Genomic DNA, 24,557 nt, shown 5'->3' on the forward strand with positions numbered 1-24,557 from the left:
GGCCGGCCCGGTCGGATGGAGGAGGTGCCGCCTGCTTGCGCACGCGTGCGCCTCGGCGTCGATCGGTATGGATCTCTTCGCGCCGCTTTCGCCCATCACTCCTGCTCGGCTGACCTCTGCATGCCGTGACTGGATGTGGCGCAGCACGCCAGCTGTGGCTGGCAGCGCATGCTGCAGCGTGCTCGCACTTTCCGACCTTGGGATTTGCTTCAGCACGACGTTGCTGTCCGGGGCGGGGGTTCGCTGCACTCGCACTCCCTTTCCGTCGATGCCACAGGGAGGGGCCGTGGCTGGTTGTCCCGCCCGCACGCACCGCGACAGGCCGGACGCTGCCGTGAGTGTGAGGCAGCAGGGGGCACTCCACCTTCTCCCGAGGCCGCGCGGCTTGCATAAGTGCGGGTGGGCCCAGCCGGAAGGGACACGCTGATGGGTGTATGCCCGCGCACAAAAAAAACGCGTAGCTCGTCCTTCTGAAGGGGTGCACAGGGCAGCGACAAATACCCGACGGGGGAAGCCCGTGCAGCGCCGGCGAGATGAGTGCAATCACACTACTGCGTCCACGACCATGGCGTGCAACGCGGTGTGCTCTGAGCCTCGAGCGATCCACGAATATCGCGTAGCATGCGGGGCACAGCACCGGGGCGGACGCCCTCCTAGGAAAGCGCGGGCGGGAAATGGGACTTCGAAAATGCTAGCACAGCAGTAGGCAGAACGCCATCTGCACCCCATGCTACCACTACCAGCCACCCGCCGCGGCAGGAATCCGAAGTGCGGACAGGTGCCGGCGCAGAACTGGGTGAGCACAGTCTCCTGTCGGCTGGTAAGCTCATCATCCCTGCACTTCTGGTGAGGGACGGCTGCTGCCAAGCAGCTCGTTTCCGTCGCGTGTCGCATCGTGTAGCAAGCTTTTGAAGAAATGTCGTCCTTGCGCCTGAGTCCGGTGACGAGGTCGGCGATCCATGCAGCTGGCGTCGGCGCCTCTGGCATGGCTGGCTTTGCTGTCTTAACCACGTCGTTCTCGTGCTCCAGTTCACAGAAAACACGCACAAAGCGAAGTGGGAAGCGGAAGTGGCCGGCTCGAGACGCCACCGTTGGTGCCCAAGTATGTCGCCGCATGTCGTCCTCCTCTGTTGCAGGGCCCGTGCCGAGCGCCGTGGGAGGCGACAGCGAGTCTTTTGCCGCAGTCACAGTCGTTTCGATGCTGTGGCTCATGAAGTCGGCTTCGCAGGAATTCAAGTCCAAGACTATCACCATAGCGCATCGTGGGTTCTCGAAACTTGATGTCTGCGTGCACCGCACCATCCGCTCACAGCGAGTGAAAGAACTCCGCAAAACGGGCGGGCCACTGCCTGCTGACCCATATGAGAGCTTCTAAGCCGCTGGCCGATAGCACCATCACATCCCGCGTGTGCAACTCCCGCGCCAGCTATGCAGGATAGCCTCCCTGGCGTGAGTGAGGAGACACAGGCGGGTGCGGTGAAGCGGGCTGGTGAAGTATTGGACCGAGAAAGAGGAACCGGAAATTTAAAACTCAAAAACATCCCAACCCCCGAAACATATATAGTACATATATATATGTGTGTGTATACCGAGATATATAACCATAGGTATATATAGAGAAAGGGGGAGAGGGATGCATGCAAGATATTGGAACACACGCGGCAAGCAGGTGAAGAAAAGAGGGAGACACACGCACACACGCACGCACTCTCACATGCACGCACACAAAGCATTCAAGTTTCTGCAAGTAAAGGAGAGAGAGGTGAAAACCGTGACATTGACGAAGAAAAAGACGGAAATCAATGAAATAATAATATATAATAAAGAAAAAAAAAACACAACAAGCATATCCGTGAGAGAAGCACCGGGAATACCAGTCAACCGGTTCTGTCTCCCAGGCTCTCTAGCCTCTCCGCCACCGACTAGTGTCTCACGACGAGAGCAATACTACACGTTTCGAGGTCTTCGTGCCGCAACGCCTGTCTTGATGTGCACACATCCGCGCACACAGGTGGTTTTTCGTTTTCCGACCTTAGGAGAAACTCTTCTGCCGCGAGAACATTTCAAAGAACAGCTTGTTGTCCTCCAGCGCTCTCTTGGCCAGTTGCTTGCGGTGCGGCACCCCGGCGTTGATAATCGTCCGCCGACCCGGTTCACAAGCAGATCCGTCACCAGTTGGACGCCGCGGGTCAAAGAGCGGTAAATGTGCTGAAGCAACCTTTGCAGGGACCAACCCAGTCGTGGCGGTCGCCGGCACGTCTACTTGCGTCGGCTCCAGCAGAGGTCGCCGCGGCAGCGAGGGGCGGATGGTGCTCTCGCCTTGCTTCCCCTTCGCGGGAACGAGAATACTGGCAGGACGGTGCGCAACGTGAATGGGGCAGAAAGATATGCTGTCGCTCGAGAAGGAATGCGAGGAGGTGGAGGTGATGGTGCCGCCGCTGGAGCTGAGGGGTCCTTTGGAATCGTTGAAACAATGTGTGCTGTCCTTGTCGACATCCGCGCCTAGCGTGGAGGTGCGTCGGGCCAAGGGGGTGATGGACGGCAGTGGTGGAGTGTCGGCAACCGAGAGGGTGACTGCAGACGACGCTCCCACCTCGAGCAAGCGTTGCGAGTGTGGTGTGAGTACGTCCACGTCCGTGACAGGATAGTGCTCACGGCCGTGTGTGGCGCCAGCACCGTCGGCGGGCACAGCTGTGGCCTGGTAGCCGCAGAAGCACACTGGTGTGATGGAAGTGCCTGTCCGAAAGTCCGATTCGCGCATCTCGAACGGCAGCCACTGGACACGCGTGGAAGCGCGATCACGCCGGCGCAGCAAAGTGCGGTGGCGCACGTAATTGGCAGAGCTGCCGACTGGCACATCTTCACACCCGTTTCCAGACAGCGGTGCCTTTTCCGAGACCGGTGGCGGCGATGCACCAGTCTCATCGCTACTCCCCGCCCCTACCTCACCGGGCCCGCCGCTGCCGCTGCTGCTGCTGCTCGTATTAGGCGGCACGGCTCCACAGCGAAACCACGTGCAGCCTGCCTGCCCAGCTGCACGCGCCTCGTGCATTTCTTGAATAAGGTTCACAAACTTCACCGCTTCGTCGTGCAGCTGCTTGCGCGCCAGCTCCTGCTCGGACAACGAAGACTCGACCGACTTCGGCAACGACTCGAGGGACGCCGTGGACGCACCTGGCAGGGCTTCACTGATGCCCTTTGAGGCATCCGAAAAAAGATTCTGCGTACTTGAGGCGCTATTGCCGCCACTGTTTCTTGAGGATAATAGAGCTGAGACTTCTCGAGCCGAACCCAGCTCATGGTGCCCGCGGTGCAGCTCCAGAAGTCGAACGCCCAGGCGCTGTATTTCCGTGGAGGTGACTGCATCGTTGACGGCAAAAGCACGTGAGTCGAAGCTGATGTCAAGCAAGGCACTGGACACGATGTGCGCCGCGGCTGCGGCAGCCGTCATTGAAGACGATGCCGCGAAGGATCCTGCAGCCGCCTGCGCAGGATCGCTTTCTGGCGTCCTGCCATGGCTTTTGCTCGCTGTACCGCCGCTTTGTTTGCGGAAGTTCTGTGGCACGAAGTAGCTCCTCGCGGACATCGATATGTCCGGCAGCGTCGTGGGCGGGGTGACGGTGTTCGGCAAAAGGCTTGTTGCCATGAGAGACGCGCTCGAAATGGCGCTGGGGCACAGCGCGGTATTGTTGGATGCTTTCATGCGCGCTGCTGGCGCTGCCGCTGCGGTTGCTACCGCTTGCAGAGGCGTCGCGCGCTCCAAGAGCGGTGGTGGCGGGAGCGGCAACTCGCGCATCGAGCTATCGGCGGAGTAGAGGGAAAAGGCGCTACACGAGCTATTCACGGACATCTCCATCTCCGGCATCGAGGACACGGAATGCGGCATCGCCGTTGCTGTGGCTTCCACCATTCCGATCGACGGCACGTGGGACGGGGCTCGCGTCGACTGCGGATTCGCTATGGACGAAGAGGATGAGGGAAACAATGGTCGAACGAAACCGCGCGGCGCAGAGTGCGGGTAACTACTGACAGAGTTCTTGCACGTCGTGGCGTCCGAGCTCGACACTATGCTATGAGCCCGCGCCGCTGCCCCTACATTCTTCAACGCCGGCGGCCCTGGCACAACGGGCGCATCCGGAGGCGCGGCAGAGTCGAGCCGCGAGACGTCCCTGGAGGTGCCATCTGGCTCTTGAGCAAAGGACTGAGGAGCTACGGGCTGAGCACGGTGGTTGCTCGCATGAGGCTGGAGCATGCACAGTGCGCCTTCCATTCGCACGTGCCGAAGACGGCCAGCTTTCAGTGATCGCGAATATGCCTCTCGAAATGCTGTCGGTGCCTGTGGGTGCACTTGTCAGTCAAGACAGCGTCCAGATGGCTCCGAGCAAAGGGGATTGGTCCGCGAGCAGGTGAGTTTAGCTACGGAGTATGCGCAAGAGACGACACTGAGGGACGCTGAATTGCGACACCGCCACACACACACCCGATGCGGCAATACAAACAACGTGAAGGAAGCGAGAATGCAGAGAGAGAAACGGATTCCGACACGCATCAGGAGATGGGGCGTAAGGTGAAAGGTAGCTGACGGTCGGCCAAAATGGGCCCGAGTCTCCACAGTCACACTGAAGGCAGAGAGAGAGAAGCAAACAAATAAAGATCGACGGGGCAGAGAAATCTACACACACATGAAGCAAACAAAAAGAAATGTGTGTGGAAAGAGTGGATAAAAATGGGGTTTGGAGGGGAGGGGGAGGGGGGATGCCTGAACACAGGCCTCTGCGTTTACAAGGGCGACAGAATCGTGTGAAGAAACGGAAAGTAATAAAGCAAAAAAAAAGGAAAGACGCTGCTTAGACAGGACCAAAAAAAAAGAGCGAGGTGGTGGTGGATGGTGCTGAGTGGGAGATGCGAGCGCGGAGAAGAGGGGGTATACAACGCGCAAGCATGCACACACACACACACACAGACGTACACAGACACGCGCGCTAGAGAGTCTTTAGAGGCGCACGGCTCAAGAGCGCGACACAAGGAAAAGGAAAAATACGATCACCCCATAAAAAAAGACAGTAGCGTATGCCGCGCGAGCCCCCGGAGGAGGTCGCAGCAAAGGAGGAACACCAGATAGAAGTGGTAGAGAGTGCAAGACGACGAAGAGAGAAAAGATGAAAAATAAACAAATGAGAGGCGCCAGACGGTTTAAAAAAGCGAAAAGAAGGGGAAAGGGAAGGGAAGGGCGAACACAGGATGGAGAGATGGGAGCGGCGTCGTACGAGACAACAAAAAAAAACGAAAAGAGAAATACAGTGAGAGAGGGACAAGAATCGGATACTATATCAACGTTTATGGTAAGGCGTAGAGACGGAGGGAGGGGGTGGGAGAGGTGGGCGGAATTGCGTTGAGGGGTCAAGTACAAGGACGAGAAACAATACAGATGGATTTGGCGGAGATCGGTGTAAAAAAAAGAAAACGAACAGACAAAAGGGGACAGAGAGAGCGCGCGCACACACACAAGCACACACCAGATGATCGCAGCACAGAAGGCCGACGCACCGAGAGAGATAGCAAGAGACGTAGAGGATCACTGAGGAGGTGAAGGAGAGGAGGCAAAGACAGATACAGCGGTTGAGAGTTCGTTGTTGTACTCTGCCTCTCTTCATTCCCGTCTCGATTTATCGTATCTCGGCAGATGTCGCTGCTCTTCTTGCCTGCGTGTCGCTTCTGTTTCTTTTTTTTTCTCGTTCGTTTGCTCGGTTGCTTCGTTATGTTTTCTCCCACGGTCAGCCGTACGGGTTCGAGACGTGTGTGCTGTTAGATTTCTCTGCTGCTGCCCGTATTTCGCCCTTCCTGGCCGCTACCGGCGTTTTGTCTTGATGGGGAGGGAGTAGATAGCGTAATGACACGTACAGACAGAAGCAAACAGCAATCACATACGCACACACACGCTTACACTTTACACACACCGAAAAAGAAAAACCAAAAAGAAACGAAACTGCGCGGCACAAGCGAAGGGGAAAAACCAATGGCACACGCTGTAGTGTTCCTGTTTGTACGGAAGCTGTGAGTGCTCGGACGCGTTGGAAGTCGTAGTCGTCGTAAGAATGACTAAGCCGGCGAGAGAGAGGGGGGGGGGCAAACAAAAGACCCCCACACACGCGTACAAAGAAAAAAACGAAAACGACAAAGACGAACAAAATAATATATCCAAATATTAAAATATGAAAAACGCAAAAAAACGGCAAAGCAAAACACGAGAAATTCACGTCAAGCACAAACCGAACAGAGGAAAAAAGCAAGCAAACAACGAACAGCGGCGGGAAAAAAAGGAGAGGGGAGGTGGCGCTGATGTTGATGCTGCTGAAACAAAGACCATAAGAGAGACAGAAGGGGGGGGGGAGAAGAAAAGGCGAATAGAAGCACAAAACACACAATAACAAAAAGAAAAAAGTCCCAGAGAGAAAAAAAAAGAGGAACAAACACGCACGCACCGGCAAACAAAGTAACTTTTAAACTAAAGCCGGGGCCGACACCGAACAAAACAAGTAAGAGCTCGACACACGCGCAGAAGCAGAACAGAAAAGTCTAGTCGCTCACCAACAAAGTCTTTTCTCCGTTTCTCTGCTTCTTGAACACAGAGGAGTACGACAGGCAAAACACACACACACACACAATCACTACGTTTTACAGGCAGGCACACCAAGAGCACACGAGGGGGTACTCGCGGCAAGGTGGATGCGGGGAGCGGGAGGGGACGCAGACGAATCAGTGGGAAGGTAGCTTTAAAGAGAAAGACTAAACAGGACACGCAAACATGCAAGTGAGCCCAAGACACAGATAGATACGCCTCTCATAGCAACGCCACTTTGTCTTCTCGCTTATCTGCGCAGAGTTGCCACAGTGGGGGGGGGGAGGCAGAGGTGGCGAGAGGTTAGGCCAGGGAAGCAGCGGACAGGGGAAAGGAGGGAGAGGCGGGGGGGGAGGAAAGAGGACCAAAGTAGTGTACACGCTGGGGTGCGTGAAACAACGTAAAGGAAGAGCACGAAACTCAAAAAAAAAAACAAGGCACCAGCAACGCCAACAACAACACAAACGAGAGAGAGAGAGCGCAAGCGACAAAACAGAAAAAGCAAATGGCAGTTAACACACGTATGATGAGGGAGGGTTGAGGGGCAGGGTTGGAAGAGAGGGAGGCAAAGGATGAAGCGGGTTTCTAACAAAATCAGACACCCGTCCGCACCCCGCGCGCGCAAAACCCAGACACAGACGCACCTACGGGGCAAGGAAAAAAGGGGGTCAAAAAAAAGGTTACAGAGCAAAACGAATGCTTCTACGTATCTCTTATTTTTTCGTTCGTGGCTGTGTATGCTGTCCTCTCTTTTTTTTATTTCTTGGTTGCTCGCAGGTGTGCGGCCAATGGTTTCAGCTACATATAGGTAGATGGAATGCTTGGCTTTAGATGCGGGGCAAAAAGGCCCAACAACGAACGAGAATAGAGACTTAAGGAGCCGTGATATTATTGCGACTCGCAGGTGTGCGGGCGCACATGCGCACGCAACGACGAGAAGCAAATATATATATATATACACCCCTTTTTTAGTGTTCTGACGGAATGGAGAGTTACGGGGGACAGAGACGACCCCCTTGTTTGCGTGTGTGTGTTGACGATTTGTGAACGGCGTGTGTAAATTCACGTGCGTGTACGGGGAGTGGAGGGCCGGCAATCGTGGAGGCGAGTAGAGTGTGTATCCACGCAGACGAGAAATGGCCAACTGCAATGTAGCCGCGCGATCACACGGAAAAGGGGGGGGGGCAACATCCATTGACAAACATACGCATGTGTAGGACAGAGAATAGGGATAAGAGAAATCAAGAAGACTACAGCCGGCGCTGTGAAAAAGAGTTTCGGGCGGCGCAACGGTGTGCGCAAGCGCGCTCACGGTCGGACAGCAATAATGAGCGAACGCTCGAAAGCACGAGAAGGACGCAGAAGGAGCGGTAGTGGGCAACGCACGCATGCACACACGCAGGCCACTGTCACCTTGTGACCATCACCACTTCTTCCCCGCACTGCGTCCATCCGGCGTCGTCTTCAACCTCAACACACCGCCCACTGCACCACGACACACTGAAAGCACAGGCATGTTGGTGGGGGGAGGCACGCATGGCACTGAAAGAGGCACTTCAGACGGTGGCGACAAGAGCATGTGCCTTCCCTTTGTTTTTTTTTTCGTTTCGCTTTACAGCTTGCAAGACAGGCGATCGGGGCCCTGACGACACAATCCACTTGACGTTTCCGCACTCCGACAGCTATTTCGAGTGGAGGAGAGTGGGTGGGGTGCATGTGTTCATCACACAAGCAAAACAAACGACGGTGTGTCTGCGGAGGAGATAGCTTGTTTCCGAAAAGTGGTTATCGGCCTTGTGTTTACGCACCGTGTGCACAAGTACATATGCAGACTCAGACACATCGGAGAAGGTTTCACGGAGGGCGGAGAGCAGCGGGCACCACGCGGATGCGTTCACGTCTTCTTACCTCCTCTTCTTCCTTATTATTCGATGTTAACAGATTCGCCGTCACCCTGCCGGTGCCACTCGTCACTGCGCTTCCCCCTCCATGGACTATGCGGTCAGCTCCGCACGCTTCCGGAAGTCTTCCTTCATGGCTGCCTCCAGCTCCTTGCACAGCTGCCGATAGCGACCAGCGGTGTGGGAGGCACGCAAGTAGTCGCTTTCCGGGCGGAGCACGGCATGCGCCGCGGCTTGAGCGGCTGGGCTGAGCTGTGGCAGCATGCGCACCCAGTTGAGAAAAAAATCGACCTCGTTGATGTCATCAATTGGGCTCTCATAGTCGTCACCCTCGTCCAGCTCGACGCCCGCCTGCGCGGCTGCTAGATCGTCGTCCATGTCCTCCAACGCGTCCTCGCAGGCCTCCATAGTGTCATCGCCGCCGTCCACGCCTAGCACTGCCTCGTCGCTGATCTCACAGTCCTCGATGTCTTCCTCGACGCCAAGCCTAATCTTCTCCAGATTTGCCTCCGACGTCGCACATCGGGGTGCGTAGGTTGCTTCGTTGGTGAAAATGCAGTACTGAACAAGGCGCGTCAGAGGATCCAAATAACGAAAAGCGAAGTCTGCCCGCTGCGGCGGCGGCGGCGGCGTGGCGAGGTGCGGGTCGGTGGCGTATGCGAGCAGCGAGGACAGGCCAAGGATGGTCACCTTTCGCGTCAGCAGCGACAGGTTCTCGACTACCTCCCCTGCGTCGTCCTTCTTCACCTTCTTTTTGCGACGGCCGGCACTGCTAGCCCCAGACGCGGAGAAAGAGGCGCCATCATCGATGCAACCTCGGAAGAGGAACAGGAGACCATCGAAGAAGCTGGGGTAGGCGTTGACCTGCACAATAACGTTAAAGGTGGCTGCGGCGTCGTAGTAGAAGCAGTCCAGCAGCGCCGCGATGACCCAGATGCGCACACGCACGTCACCACCCTGAATGTCGGGGTGAAGCAAGGACTTCAGGAGCAGTCCCACAAACTGCGAAAGGTACGGGTCGAACAGCCCGGGGTGCTCCGTGTCTGCCTTGGCCGTGTGAAGCATGGCTTCGATGAGCTGCGCCGGTGCCATCTGGCACTCCGCTACGCACACCACGCCCCCAATCAGCATCTTCTCGCACGTTTTGTAGGTGGCGGTCATCAAAGCTGTGTCGCCGAGGAACTCGACCGGGGCACCAGAGACGAAGTTGTCCAGCACTTCCTCAATCGAGTTAAAGAAGTCGACGCCGATGCCGGAATCCACCAGTGCGTAGATGAGAGGCAACAGCTCCCAGCACTCCGGTGGGATCGGCTTGGAGAAGTAGAGAACGTGCAGCAAGATCGACAGCGTCTTCTCCATCATGTCGAAGCTGTCAGGCTGCTGCAGTACATGCTTCACCAGACGCAGCGCGTCAACGCGCACGCTCGTGAACGCTGCGTCATTTTCTCCGCAGCTCGTGACAACGGTGAGGACCGCGTCCAGCAGCGCATCCGCGCTGAACGCGGCCTGCTCGTACACGCTCACACCCATCTCGTCGTCGCCCAGGCCGCCGTTCCCGTCTGCCTCCTGCAGCTCCATGTCATGCATGGCCGCCAAAAAATGTTGGACGAGGGTGTGGGCCAGCTTTCCCATTACCGGCGTCATCTCCGGCGCAAACTGCGTGGTCAGGTGCAGGATCACCAGCGGCACAAAGGTGGTCTGCACCTTGCCGAGAAACGCGAGACATTCCTCAACGAGCGGGACAACGATCGGCTTCAGGTACTGCCGCGCGCGCTTCAGCTCCAGCAACGTGCACATGGCATCAATGCCGGCCAGCCGCACTCGCATGTCGGCGTCCTGAATGAGGCCACACATCATCTGAATAAAGGAGGCGAAGTCTGCCTCTGATGGCATGAGCACCTTGCTGTAGCGTTGACACACGACGATGGCCTTGCAGCGAACGCCAACACACGGAGTCGACGGCTGCAGGAACGGGGCGACGTAGCGTACGAGCACCTGCGCCATTTGCCCCTCCCAAATCGCGGGCACCTCCTTTAGAAACTTGCGCAGGATGGAGAGCAGGTGCAGGAAGCCAAACAGGCGCGCCTTGCCGGCCTCCGTCGTGAGGTCCGCGGACTCGAAGCCGGCCGTGAGAATGCCGAGCAGCGCCTGCAGCAGCGGCGCAGGATCGTGAAACTTCTTCTTGCTACTCAGAAGCGCCAAAATCGTATTGGAGGCGGCCTGGCGCGTCGACAACTCAGCGTTGCCTAAGCTCTCATCCACCATATATTTGACGTAGTCGGCCAGGTCGCCTTCATCGGCGAAGACCTCCTCGTCGACCTCATTGAAGCACATATACGGGAAAAGCAGCTGCTCGACCAGCTCCATCGCGTGCGGACGCAGGTGCTGCGTGTAGAGAGTCTCATCCAAAGTGCACAGCTTCACGTAGCGCAGCGCAAACATCTCTGACTTTTGATGCGTGCGCCGATCCGTCGACGACACACACAGTTGCAGCCACTGCCTCCACGTGGAGAGGAAGGCGGCGCTGTGGGCCTGCAAGAAACGCTTCGCCACCGGGGCCGGCTTTTTGCGTCGCGTCGCGTCGTTGATGATGGAGTACGAGACCATGGAAATGCGTTTGAGACACTTGACGTACTCTCCGTACACCGTGCCGCCTGCGGCCAGCGCGGCCTCGTAGTGCTGCTGAGGAAAGGCCAGCATGAGCTGAAAGAGTCCATCCAACGCGTCGCCGCTCATCTCCTTTGAGCTCGTCAGCTGCAGCCCACTCTCCACAATACACTCGCTCAGCTTGAAGACCAAACGGTACACACGCATGTCGTCGTACCCAACGTACTCCGGCAGCTTGCGCACCAGCACCGCACACACCTGCAGCTTCAGCGGCGTAGGCTCGAGCCCTGGTGTCTTGAAGCGCTTTGCGTACGCGTAAAGGAGCTCCAGCGCCCCCAGGGACTCATCCACGCCGACGGCGTTCAGGTCACGGTCAATAAAAGGCATCAGCTCCCCAAGATAGTTCCACTCAAATCCGCTCGTCACATTCATGATGCACGCTCGCAGAACGCGGCGGTGCCTCTCCGACACGCGGAACATGCCAGCGAACAGCAGCGACTCCATCTCTGCCAAAAAGCCGGGCGTGTTGGTCACGACGTCGTCTCCGATGAGGTGGAGCATGGCGTTCTTGGCAAACAGCAGCGCGGAAAGGCTCTGCTCTGCAGGCAACGAGGGCTCAACACCGGTGCGCAGCAGTGTGAGGAGGCAGGTGGGCCCCGTCTCTGGAGACTGCATTGCCGCCTCCAACTCCGTCGTCGCCCGCGTCCGTTCATCTTTGCTTCCGTGGTAGGCGAGCTGGAGCAGCTGGAGCACGTCCACAGAGGCCATGGGCGCCTGCTTTACACGTCACTTTCCTTTTCTGTGGTGGTTCTCGGGTGCACTTGGTGGAATGCACTCGCATGCTGTCAGAAAAGCAGGGGCAGGGGGGGGAGAGGAGGAGGGGGATGAGGAAGGGGTATGATGGGGTGAAGGAAGTGGATGCACAATGATAAAGCACAACAGACATCCACGTGGCGGAGAGGGCGTTGGATCAGAAGCAGTAGCAGCATTGAGCGACACAGAACAGCAAAAGGCAGACAGCAACTCCCTGCCATCGATCCATCTGGTGTGTGAGAGAGAGAGACAGAGAGACATAGTGCAGTATACACGAATATTCTGTCTTCGTTGAGGAGGCTCGAAAATGGGAGCTGCTGGAAAGAGCTGACGAGAAGGCAGCGATTACATTGGGCCGTGCCCCCCTCCCTCCGTTCCCCTCCCCTCTTGCTCCGCTTGTTCCGCCTTCCTGATGAAGGCGTTTTTTGTTGATGTTGCTGTTTTTCTGGTGCATTCCAGTATTCCGTCCGCCTACTCTCCCTCTCTCACAACACGAGACGTACTCGACTGTTCGTCGCAAGCGCACGCCTGCACGCATGTGAAGTAGGCGCCGTGAGAGAGGACTGGCGAAGAAAGAGAGAAGAAAAAAAAAGAGGCCTAAAGGGCCGTGTTCAATCGGAAGAGAAAGCACGCACGCACACAGAAACACACAGACAGACAGACGAGTAGCTGCTGCTGCTGCGCCGAGTTCCATCGATATTGTTTCGCGTGAGGCGTGAAAACAAGTGTATAGAAAGGGACTCTTTTTCTTTGTGCGCCGTTTCAAGGGGGTGCGCAAGAGGCACCTTGAGACGAAGAGCAGACCGGGAGGAGGGAGTGGGTAGTGGTCAGATGGCCCCCGTCGCTTGTCTCTCGTACATGGCCATATCGCCGATCCGTTCCTTCCATATCACAGCGGCGCTTGAAAGGCGATGGCGGCATTGTACGTGACGGGGCGGTGCTGCGCGTTGAACGGTGTCGTGTCCTCGGGAAAGCACGGGTCAAATACGACAGCATCGGTGCGGCTCTTGGTGGCTGCGTGATGAACAGCCGCCGTCCTACGGCTGCCTCGCCGCAGATTTGCCTTGCCCTTCGGCTTCCGCTGGCTGTGCGTAGCCGATGCGGCGCTTGCTCTACGGCTTGTCCCGCCCGCAAGAGCGCCTGGAGACGACCAAGGCAGCGTTTCGGCCGAAACGCTCGAGAAGGGCTCGGCTTCGCCGACACCAGTACCTCCTACGACGCCTTCAGCGTCGCTGGGCGAAGGCGGACCGCATGATGCGACGCCATCGACTCCGGTCGTTGATGCTCGCTCTTTGCGAGAGGCGGGTTGCCAGCGTCGACGATGCGCAGTGCGCCTCTGGCTCTGCTTCGTCTCTCTGACTTTACGCCTTTTCTTTTGGCCTTCGGCGCCCAACGCGACACCGCGGCGGGTGCGGTGCGACGTGCCGCCGGTGCCTTCAAAGCGCACCTTCACAATGCGCAGCGCGAGGACGCCTCTACAGCGCTGGACGCGAAGCAGCAGACACGAGGAGTAGTTGCGTCTGGGGGCAGATGCAGCCGTTGCGTTGCTTACCCGACTTCGACGCTGGCGGGCGGCTAACGGAGTAACGGTTGCAGCATGGAAGTCCGAGATGGTAAGCGGAATCGTCACGCTCACGGGCGGACTTGCTCGCGTGCCACTCTCTCCTCCCTCCTCGCCCGTGACGGCGGTCTCGAGCTCTTCAATGACGTCGATCGACACTTCAGAGACACCAAGAGCTTGCTGAACACATGTCTCGATGGCGTTCGCGAAGGCACCGTCATCGTTCGCATCGGCTGAGTGCGCCACACCGTTGAGCTGAGAAAGGAGCGCCTCTACGGCGTCCGATCCTCCTAGCGCCTCCACCGCTTCCGCTAACGTCACTTCTTCCGGTGTCTGTGCCAGCTCTACCGACGCAGGAGGCACAGAGACGCGGAGCAGTTGCCTGAGAAGTGGGTGCGTTGTAGCAGCGTCTGCTGACCGAGACACTGACGCCACCGTGGCTACCGTGGTGGGTGCGGTGGTAGCAGCAGCAGCGGTGGTCGACTTCACTCGCGCAGGACGCAGAGAGGAGGCAGTCGTGACCGAGAGGCGCGGAAGCAGCGATGAGCGGTGCGCGGTCATTTTTCTATTCAGCGATTTCAACGGTGGTGCATGCGCCGCTCCAAGCACCCTTCCCGCTGTCGACTCTGTTGTGATCAATGCTGGCGGTAGAGCCATCTTGACAGAAACCAAAAAAAAAGTAAAGAGGAAGAGACCGGAAGCGACACCAACAGCCTCAGCTCCACTGCTGCCTGTCTCAGTGCTTCGGTGTGCACTTGTGCGGAGAGAAAAGCGGCGAGCATAGAAGAGAAGGAGGGGTGTGCCGGGGGTGGACAGCGGTGGCCCGGAGGAGGGCGAAACAACAAGCAAACACACACACACACACACAAGACAACCAACAAAAGGGGGAAAAAGATCATCAGCTGCCTCCAGATATGAGGAGGAGGGTGTTAGGGAGGCGGCGTCCCTTCGAGTGCAAGTGCACGCCAATGCACTCGAGTTGTTCACCACAGCGTGGTCACGGCACCCCGTCTGCACGTGCGGGCGTTACATGGGAGATGCGCCTTCTGGATCAAAACCATGACATCTACGCTGCGAGCGGGATGGGGGCCGAGAGAGCGAAGAGCGAATGCGTCGAGCTCGTGTGTGCGCGATTCGTGGGCCAATGAGCATCTCTGTGAAGAGAGCGAGCGAGCGAGGAAATCAATAAAAAGAAAAGGATTACAGATTGAGTGCCTCGGGCAAGGCGTGGGGCCACCCCTCTGTTCCGTGTTTTCGCCCCGCAATTCCCCACCGCGGCTCACACACTGGCAAACCATCCTACGCCCTATCCTTCTCCTCTCTCCCTATCCGTCTTCCTCGCCGGCGATACTCGTTCAGGCGCGCCAGCGCTGTCGTTGACAGGTGGGAGGCGAGAAGCCTTGTCGTATAACCCATATCGGAGACGCAAACAAAAAAAATCAGCTGCAAGAGCTGCTGGCGCAGCGTACGAGGTCGCCCAGCTCACTCGCATGCAAAAAGAGAAGAGGAGGAAAAGACCCTGCGCGACAACTCCAGAGGACACTCACGAGAGGGAGAAGAGGCGACCGTCGATCAACTCTTTCGTCGCGAAGTAGTCCACTGTTTCCGTCCACATCCATTGCTGCTTCGCATGCGATAACGACACAGCCGGGCCCGGTATGCCAGGGAACAACGTGGAGTTCTTGAAGCCGGAACGCTGGCGCGCGTTGTTCACCATGTCGCGGTAATAAATGGTCTGATCCTGACCCATTCGAAAAAAGTGGCCGTTGGAGTGCTCGTGGCGACGCGAGAGGGCGAGGTCGACCACGTACATGGAGGCAATCACCGGTGTCATGCGCAGCAGTGCTGCCGCCTCACCGTCGAGCAGCCATTGCAGCGGGAGTTGGCTGTTTGGTATGATTCGGCTGCGAATCGGCCCGGGGTGCAACACGTTCACAGTGCAGGTCGCTGCCAAGATCCGGTGCCGTTCAACAAAGCGAGCCAGCGAGAAGGCGAAAAGCAGCTCCGACATCTTCGCGTTGCCGTACCCGTCGAAGCGGCTGAAACAGTGCTCCAGCTCCTCCTGGCTGCTCCATTCGTGGAAGGTGGACGCCGCCGTTGGGTTGGCCGTCGCCGCTGCCGCAGATGTCAACACGACCATCCGCCACGGGGGCGGCAGCGCCACGGCCATCGACTGCGAGCGAGAGCTCTGCAAGCGGCATTGTAGCAGCCGGAGCATCAGCAGACTGTGCCCAACATGATGCGTGGCGAACTGCTCCTCGAGATGCTGCTGCGACAGCCGCGGCGGGCTGCACATGGGGCCGGCGTTGCAGATGATGATGCGCAGCGCTGGGTCTGCCGCGACAGCGTCGCTGAAGTTGCAGACAGCCGCCGTGTCACTCATGTCGCACGCGTGAACAAACATACGCCCCACTTGCCCATTCCACTCCTTATGCAACAACAATTGACGGTCGGCAGCGCTCGCGAGGAGGTAGCGTGATCGCTCGGCCTGCCGCCCATTGCGCGCCACTCCGTGCACGTTCACGCCGCTGAGGAGCAAGTTGAGCGCAGTGTAAAAGCCGATGCCGCCATACGACACGCCAGTGACGATCGCTGACGGGCCGGCGCCCACCTCGTTGAGGCCGGCCCACAGCCGGCGGTCAATGAAGGAGCGGTTCAGCTGAAGAAAGATCGTCTTCTCGTTGGCCGTGCTGTGGCGTGGTGATGAGGCGGCCAGCTGCATGACCAAGTCACCGCGCATCAGTGACGCTGCCCGGTTCCGTTTGCCGAGCCAGACTCGTCCAGTGCGGATGTACATGATATAGTGGTCCGCAATGGCGATGAAGACGCCGCGGAGGAGAAACAGGAAAAACTCCCACGTCCACGACACCCTGCAAAGGATGTCATGCAAGTGCCACATCAGAGTACTCAGGAGCGCGCGGAATGCACGTCTCTGTGAGCGTGATGACAGGCGAGGGAGGAAGGGGAAGGGGTTAGTCCTCAGTGATACTAGGCACAGAAAGAAGCAGGGAAGGTGGCACGGTGCCAAGAAGGGAGACGCACTCAAAGAATCGTTGCACTGAGCACGGCAGAGTAAAGCCGGAGTGTTGACATAACGGGAAACGTGTAAACACCCTCCCCCCCCACACACACACACATAGACGCGCGCGCGAAGCGGTACACGCAATGACTAAACGCGGCCGAGTATCTGAAGATGTCGCGCTACGTGATGGCAGAGGGGGGAGGAATGCAGTGGAGTCAATACAAAACAGAAAAAAAATGAGAAAAGGGCCCACAGAGACGTGGCAACGCGTGCGCTCGCCGAAGAGAAGGGGAGGGCTGGAGACGTTGCCAAGGCAGCACAACCCACACGTGCACCGACTCTGGCAACCTCCTCAACGAAAACACGCAGCAGCCACAACTGTCAACCGTCTCGTGAAGCGAAAAAGGCTGGGGAGTGGAAAAAGGCAAAAGAAAATAAACGAACAAAGAAGGGTCGACGCAATGTGATGATGAGGGAGCAGGAGAGGGAGATGCGTGTATGTCCGTATGTGTATGTGTATGTGTATGTCGGCTGTGCTGGGAGGACACCTGCACACCTCTCCTCGCTCGATGGGGGTGGTGGTGGTGAAGGGTGGAAACTGAGACTGACAGGGTGTGGTTCTTCGTCACAGCACTCCCCGAGACGACAACTACCGCCACCGCACTTTTGCCTTTCCGTCGTCGATTGAGCAGTGAAGCATACGATCACCTACCGCGGCAGATGTGTCACGACATCTGTGTAAGAGATGCTGATAACCTAGGCGACGTCTACTGCGAACAGGAGCGAGGAGAGGTGCAGGCGTCGGTTCAAAGGGAAGGCCAACGCCCACGTATAAGAGGAAAAGGCAGAGATGCCACGGCGCCACCAAGACAAGAGCCTGAAGGAGCTCGAGCACACACCAAAGATACTGTAGCCGGAGAGATGTCGATTGGAATGGGCTGGGGTGGTTGGGGTGGTGGTGAGGGTGGGTGGTGAAAGGCAGAGGCGGAGAGGGAACAAGCTATACACGGTGGCAACAAGAACCCGTAATGATACACGCACACGCGGGCACACAGAACGTGAGATGAGGTGGGGGATAGCGGGTGTGTGTGGGGGGGGGGCGCTGGAGGAGGGAAGGAAGGCGAATATGTTGCCTCAGCGTGGGTCCTGTCGGATTAAATAGTTGCGGTGGCTCCAAGCAAGCGTATTAGTGAAATAGTGATAATCGTTGTGTGAAGGCGAATCTTCATGGAGGGGGGTTGGGTGAGTTTTTTTTTTGGGGGGGGGGGCACGGAACAGTGTGCGACGCATTGAGTTTCTGCCGTAAAAGAACAGCAGCCACAATACAGAGAGGAAAGCAAGAAGGGGGGGGGGCGAGTGTACATCCGTAAAAAAGCCATAAGCAGGCCGCCGGGGGACAACAGTGAAAATAATAACGAAAACGAGAAGGGTGAGTGAGAGGCGACGCGAGGGCGCGGCTTCAGAGCCAGGCTGGCCGGGCTCCAGAGGACATCAACCACTGGCGGAGATGCAGGCACAGAACGGCTTCTCGTCTTCCAGTTGTTTCATGCCTCTCACCGCATCTGCCCCCGCACTAGCTCACTTTGCTTCGTCTTCTTTTTTTTTTCGGTGTGAGTTCCCCTTGTGTGCATGTGTGTCCAGTCGCGTCACTTCTATAGGGGCCTGTGATACGTCAGCGTGATCTCTACCGCCCCTGCACGCAGACACAGCCTCCCCGCCTTCTCGTGTCAGCTGCGGGTCCTCCTGTACAGAAGGTTGCTCGTACAGTTAGCGAACATAAACGTGCTGGCTGGCCCACTTGTCGACGCGCATTCCTTACAGAGCCTCGAGGCTGCATTATCGCACCGTAGTTGTTTTCTCTGTTATTGACTCCGTCACCGTTGTCGAGCCTGCTTAAGCATCTTCTTCCGCGCCACTATCAGGGCCGGCGTCGCCATCGGGCCTATCCCCAGCACCGCCGTTGTCGTTGACGTTAGTACCGCCGCCTGCCTCGTCGGGCCTAGCACCCTCAACGCCCTCGGCGGTGTCTGCTGCGGCGGGTGGACGGCGCTGATACGTCTTGCGCTGCTGGTGCTGCTGCTGTGCCGTCAATTCCGCCTCCAGCGCCGCCGCCGAGACGGACTCCGCCACTGTCATATGCACTACCTTTGATGGCTGGCCACGGTACGTTATGGGAAGGCTCTCACCAATGCACTGCTCAGCCTGGAGCTGGTCTAGCACCTGCTCCCAGTGATGGCACTGGCGCAGCAGCTCGTCGTTGCCGATCATCACCATGGCGAAGCGGGCACGAGAGCAAGAGACGATCAAGCGGTTGCGTGTCCGAATGAAGTCCGTCAGCTTCTCGGTTCGCACCAGAGAAAGGATGATGACGTCGTTCTCGTCACCCTGATAGAGGTCGACGGTGCTGACGCGGACGTCCGCCAAGGAGCGCAGCCGCAGCACACCGCGCAGCATGCGGCATTGCCCGAGATACGGCGTCACCACGGTGATCGACTTTTGCAGCACGCCCTGCGAGACAAGGTGAGCGACGGCCTGCTGCACCATACAGATCTCACGTGTGTTCACCTTACTGCGGCTGCCGGGCGCCTCCTCCTCGGGGTAGCGGTGGCTCCAGAAAAACACGCGCGTGGCAAGTCCCGGTACCCGATCGGCCCCGGCCACTCCCGACGCGGCCGGGAAGGGCCGCGCCAGCACTGACACGTGATCGATGAGGGGCTGCGGCGAGTAGAAGGGGCGAATCAGTCGAGAGATGTCCGGGTGCATGCGGCGTTGCTCCGTCAGCCGAATCGGCTGCATCTTCTGCGCCAGTCGCTCAAACAAGGACAGGTTCAGGTGGTTTATTTTCTCATATTGGAAGGTCTCCACCTTGGGCTGGAGCTGGTAGTGATCGCCGATGAGAATGATCTGCTTCAGAGAGTCCGTCATGCAGGCCAACAGCTGAGACTCCAGTACCTCGGCGGCCTCCTCCACCACCAGCACACTTGGGCGCAGCGAGCGCAGTAGGTTCTGATTCATAGCGCACCCCGTCGTCGTCAGCCCCACGACATCCGCGCCCTGCAGCAGAGATAGCTTCAGCTCATCCATGGCATGCCGGCGCACCCGGATAACGCTCTTCATCGTCTCCATGATCGTCAGGCAGTCGCGCGCTTTGGCGGCGATGGTGTTCGCGATGAGGTACGCGTAGTACTCGTGCCGTAGCCGTGGCGTCAAGCTCCAGAGGGAAAGGAGCTCTTCCGGCACCCCAGCCGGCCGCGACGGCGGCTGGCTGGCAAGAAGCAGCGCCTCGGCGGAGAGATAGGTCTGGTGCAACTGGTTGTTAAACTGGCGCCTCTCCTCCTCGCGCCGCATCTCCTGAAAGACACTCAGCGACACGTCTTCTTCCTCTCCTGTCTCCGGCTCTGCGGCGCCTGTCGCCGGCCCCGCCGTCGCAGTCGAATCCGCGTGAGGCGAGGACGCCTGAGTTCGCCGTGCGCCGAGCAGCTCTGCCATGCGTGTCTGCAGCAGGGACTGGTAGTGCGCGGGCGATACTACGTCCTCCGCCTCGTCGAGGGTGCCAATGTACTTCTCCCCTGCCAGCCACGCCTCTCGATCGTCGAAGGTGATGTGCCGGCGCTGCTCCGCTGTCAGCCACCGCTCAAAGTACACCCGCGGCACCCGGCCGTTCTCCAGGTAGTGAATCTCCTTTGTCAGCCGCTCCAGCCGCTGGCTCAGCACAAAGAGTCGATCCTTGAGGCTGTTGATGGCGGCGCGATCCATGCTGCCGTGGAGGAGGGCGCCGAGGTTGTAGCCGTCGAGGCGGGCCTCACGCGAGCGACCACCGATGCGCACCACCCGCTTGCCGCCCGGGAACGTGCTGGCGCTGGACGACAGTGAGATTCCTGCCGCAGCAGCGGACATGCCGGCGGTGAGCTGCTGCCCAACACGGGGGCGGTTCATCTCCCACAGCCCGCAGTCAAGCAAGTCCAGCAGGAACTCGTCCAGTGCGTGGTTCTTGTACGTGATGACGACCATGGGGCCGACTTGCGGCAGCAGGTCCTCCAGCCGGGTCGAGCGGAGCATGTCGATGCTGACCTTCTGCAGAATGTCACCTGATGCAACGAGCTGCTTGTAACGCACGTACGCCTCCACCACACGGCACCCAATGAAGGACTTGCCGGTTCCTGGCGGGCCCTGCACGAGGATCATCTTCGAGACCGGAAGCTGGCGCATGACCGCCTTTTGCCCCTCGTCGAGAGCGAACTGGCTGCGGATTTCCTCTGTCAGCTCCTGGAACGTCACCGCACAGTGGGGCGGGATGTACTCCACTAGCTGATCCCCGTCGTCGCTCGGCGCCGCGGCGCCTGCGGAGTGGCTCGCCATGATGTCCAATGCGGCGGCAGCCGTCACGGAGGCCGCCGCCTCTGGACTGACTAGTTGACGCACCAGTGGAAGCGGCATCGCCAGCGGGCCGCAGAAGGCCTCGAGCGCACGCATTATGCTCTCGTAGCCGGCCATGAAGATGGGGGTTTCCAGCAGGAAGGAGCGATCAAGACGACCACCGGCAGCGTTGCGGTCGAGGGCGGCGCGCATGAGCTCGAAGGATGAGCTGCCCTCGCACGGGGAGACGGCGATGACACCAACGTCCATGAGAGCGGCGTCGCAAGAGGACACGACACCCCAGAAAAGCTCGTTGTTCCGGATGGTGGTCGGATCGAGAGCTGTGGAGATGCACACGGTCGTTCCCTCGTGCAGTTGCGCCCGCAGGTTCGCCTTGGGGCTGTGCGGGTGCACCTCCAACAGGTAGCTCTCGGGGTGGCTGTAGTCCCGGTCGCTGGTCATCACCTTGCCGAGGCACCGCACCCGCGAGTAGACACGAGCGTGCTGCACATCGGATATCGTCTCCTGGCTCGGCTCATACGACGGCAGGGAGTAGCACACCGCCGGCAGCACCCGACTGACAGCCTCAAAGGTGTCGGCCCTCAGAAGCCTGCACTGGTCGCGAATGAATGTATCACTATCCGTGTACGTGGCGGCCCCGCTGACAGGCAAGTTCGCAGCCGCAAAGACGGAGGTCGGGCTCGGCGGGGGAACCGAGAACTCTTCCGCTGTGGGGATGAGGGCAACCCCAGACGAGCCGCTGCCAGGAAAAGCAGCGCCGGTGGTGGTATCCACAGTTCGAGACAATGCCGCTGGCCGCAGCTGCTGTGCAAGCCGTGCCTGGACAAGCTGCAGGCGTCGCACGGCTGCTCCGCTCGCTCGCGTCAGCCGCTCGGCAAAGAAGGCTTGGAGCTGCCGCACCACCGCCGCTTCAGGATCGGCGGCGGTGTCCAAGTCACTCACGGCAGCCTCGCCAGCGCTGTCTTTCGCAGTGCTGCCCGCGTCGGAAAGCGGGTTGTAGCAGCGGACCAGAATCACGAACTGCGCCACTTCCACCCATCTGTCCTCAGCCAACCGGGCCTCGGCTGCCGTCGCAACAGCCGCAGATGCACCGAACTTATCTGTGGCGGTGTGCCGTTCTAGTGCATCCCGTACCATGTCGGGGTAGAAACGAGGCAGCCGTAGAGGCGGAGTCACAGCAGTCGCAGTCGCCGCCGTGGATGTAGCAGGAGTGACGGTGGTAGCGCCGCCTCCTGGTGCAGCCGCCGCGGCTGCTGCTGGCGTACTCGGTGGCGCAGTGCACAGTAGCGCCAAGAAGGCGCTGAGAACCGGCACGTGAATCGGCTCGCGGTTACCGACAAAGGTGGTCAGCTCGACCAGCGCGTGCACCGCCTCGACGTATAGCGGTACGTCTTGCTCGCGTAGCACGTGCAGCCAGCGCAGCAGCACAAACCACTCGTGTGTGTGCATGAGGAGGGTAGCCATAACCTTAATGGGATGGCGGGCGGCACGGCAGCGGTGGAGAAACTTTCGGACGTCCTCCAGCGTAATTACCGGTCGCTCGTGGCGCACGTCGACGGCGATGGGGTAGTCCCGGCTGGAGTCCAGCTTGAAGGTGACGTTGTCACCAACGACGACCGCCTTGACGCCGACGTCGACGCGGTCAACAAAGAACTTCAGCTCGCCCATGCCAGCCACGGTGACGAAGCCGATATTGTTCGCCTCGTCGAGACGGCACACTGTCCCGCGACGGCGCTCGTCTGCTGTGAAGAGGTTCGTCGCGGCAGCTGTGGAAGCACGAGCGGCAACCGCACCGCTTCTGTAGGCCGCCGTAGGCTCAGCCTGCGGCTTTTGCTTTTCTTCAAGGATGCGGCGCAGCTCCACACGCTGCAGGTGTTCCAGGTATTTCTTCAGCACCGACGACTGCCGTGCATCCTTTGACGACGCGGCAGGCGACGCTGCCGGACCTGCGCCCTTAGTAGCAGTAAGGGTCGCTGGGCCCTCGGGCGCCACGGCTGACGCGGAACGCAGACGCTCCGAGCAGTGCAGACGGGTGTGGCCGCTTTCACCACAGAAGCGGCACCACCGTTCCGACCGGAGGGAGAGCAGGTGCTGTGCATGCCACCGCGTCAGCCAAGCCACCTTCTCCTCGACAGACCCGAAAAGAAAAGTGTCTTTCACGGCGTAGCGCTCTGATTGCTTGTCCGCCGGCTCATAGTGCTGGCGCAGTCGCGGATGAGCGGCCAACAACTGAAGGAACGTGAAGCCGTTGCACAAGACCTCTTCCGGGTTCGCCCAATCCACGCATGCGTTCTTCTCCTCCGTCCACTCCGACAGCAGCGGCATCTGCACGTTGGAGGGGTGGGGGAGGGGTAGGGCTCCCATTGCCACGAAGCAAAGCGAAGACGACTACAACGGTAGCGTCCGTTCCTGGTGGATGAGCAGGTCGCGTTGTGTGTTCACAAGCGGGCGAGGAGACAGGGAAGCGCAGACACACAGGCAAATACTCCGTCCTTCACTCCTCCGACTCATGCAGCTTGGTCTCCCTCTGTCTCTCACGCCGTGCCTCTCCGATAGCGCGCCTTCGTACAAGGGCGCACTTGAAGACGGGAGCGAACCCGGAATCTGGAGAGGCCTGCCGAAGCGTTTGGTAGTGCGTGCTTGTGCCTATGGGCGCTCGTTGTGTTTTACCCGAGGCTACTTAGAAGGCATCAAACAACAACAAGGAAAGACGGAGAGAAGAGCAACGTGCTGAGCTTCAATCGATACATGCCGACGCACAACACAAAACGCCAACACACACGCAGGCAGCAAGAGGAAGACGCACACGCATGTGCACCGAGAAAAGGATCTCGAGAAGCTCGCGAAGCGCTGAAGAAGTAAGCACCCTATTAGCGGCGCGTAGTGTGAGAGGGGGGAGGGAGGGCGGCTACACCGTGCGCGCGCGAGCCAGCGCCGACGTGTGAATGCAGAAAAAGAAAGGGCAGAGAAGCAGTGACGATTGGTTGGGGGAGGGCCAGAGAAGCAGTGACGATTGGTTGGGGGAGGGCCCAGTGAGGAGTAGGGGAAGCAGTTTTGCGGTGGGGTTCGTCAGCTCTTAATGTCATCGCCTAGGTCGGCAGGTGCGTCCGACAGGGATGCCACATGCACGTTGACGCTCCCTCGCTGGAACACACAAGCGTGAGCGCGCGAAAGCTCGAGCAGATATGTGCATTTCGTCAGAGGCACGTCGAAGGCCGAAAGAGGGAGAGTTGTTGAATTTTCCGAGTCCGCCGCTTTCCTCTTGCTTTGTGTCCGTTGGAGTGCCCTACCCCACGTTCTTTGGCTCGCTTCTTCGACTTCCATGAGAACCATGCCTCACGTTATCGAGACGAGACAGAGGACAGAAACGGCTGCCTGTGTGTCACGTGAGAGGCGGTCTGTGAATTTTGCACTATGCACGCCGCCACGATGAAGGCGCGTTTTCCCGGCAACCACATTTGCAGGCAATACCATGGCAAAATCCTCCATCAAACTCATCGTTAAAAACACAAGCGCACACCACACGAATGCGCGCCTCGTCCGAGATGTCCAAATGCAGTGCGCGTCTTTTCCGTCAAGGTGTCTTCCACCCTCTCTGCCATACAACATGAGTTGCACGCCACTCCACCCGCCCCCGGCCTGCCACAGACCCCACCG

At 58.8% G+C, this 24,557-nt stretch overlaps 5 protein-coding genes across 5 annotated transcripts; all 5 read right to left on the reverse strand.

The window, feature by feature from the left end:
• Positions 1–2,032: 2,032 nt before the first annotated feature.
• LDBPK_292170 (hypothetical protein, conserved) lies at positions 2,033–4,270 on the reverse strand (the record flags this gene model as incomplete). Its single annotated transcript, XM_003862587.1, has 1 exon — positions 2,033–4,270. The coding sequence occupies one exon, from the start codon at positions 4,268–4,270 to the stop codon at positions 2,033–2,035; it is 2,238 nt and encodes a 745-aa protein (XP_003862635.1).
• Positions 4,271–8,613: 4,343 nt separating this feature from the next.
• On the reverse strand, positions 8,614–11,895 carry LDBPK_292180 (hypothetical protein, conserved; the record flags this gene model as incomplete). Its single annotated transcript, XM_003862588.1, has 1 exon — positions 8,614–11,895. The coding sequence occupies one exon, from the start codon at positions 11,893–11,895 to the stop codon at positions 8,614–8,616; it is 3,282 nt and encodes a 1,093-aa protein (XP_003862636.1).
• A 934-nt stretch (positions 11,896–12,829) lies between these two features.
• On the reverse strand, positions 12,830–14,158 carry LDBPK_292190 (hypothetical protein, unknown function; the record flags this gene model as incomplete). The annotated part of the gene is made up of 1 exon (XM_003862589.1): positions 12,830–14,158. The coding sequence occupies one exon, from the start codon at positions 14,156–14,158 to the stop codon at positions 12,830–12,832; it is 1,329 nt and encodes a 442-aa protein (XP_003862637.1).
• An 886-nt stretch (positions 14,159–15,044) lies between these two features.
• On the reverse strand, positions 15,045–16,400 carry LDBPK_292200 (hypothetical protein, conserved; the record flags this gene model as incomplete). Its single annotated transcript, XM_003862590.1, has 1 exon — positions 15,045–16,400. The coding sequence occupies one exon, from the start codon at positions 16,398–16,400 to the stop codon at positions 15,045–15,047; it is 1,356 nt and encodes a 451-aa protein (XP_003862638.1).
• A 2,016-nt stretch (positions 16,401–18,416) lies between these two features.
• On the reverse strand, positions 18,417–23,225 carry LDBPK_292210 (hypothetical protein, conserved; the record flags this gene model as incomplete). The annotated part of the gene is made up of 1 exon (XM_003862591.1): positions 18,417–23,225. The coding sequence occupies one exon, from the start codon at positions 23,223–23,225 to the stop codon at positions 18,417–18,419; it is 4,809 nt and encodes a 1,602-aa protein (XP_003862639.1).
• Between the last annotated feature and the right edge of the window lie 1,332 nt (positions 23,226–24,557).

This window comes from Leishmania donovani, chromosome 29, assembly GCF_000227135.1.
Source record: "Leishmania donovani BPK282A1 complete genome, chromosome 29".
In the NCBI taxonomy this organism is placed as follows: domain Eukaryota; phylum Euglenozoa; class Kinetoplastea; order Trypanosomatida; family Trypanosomatidae; genus Leishmania; species Leishmania donovani.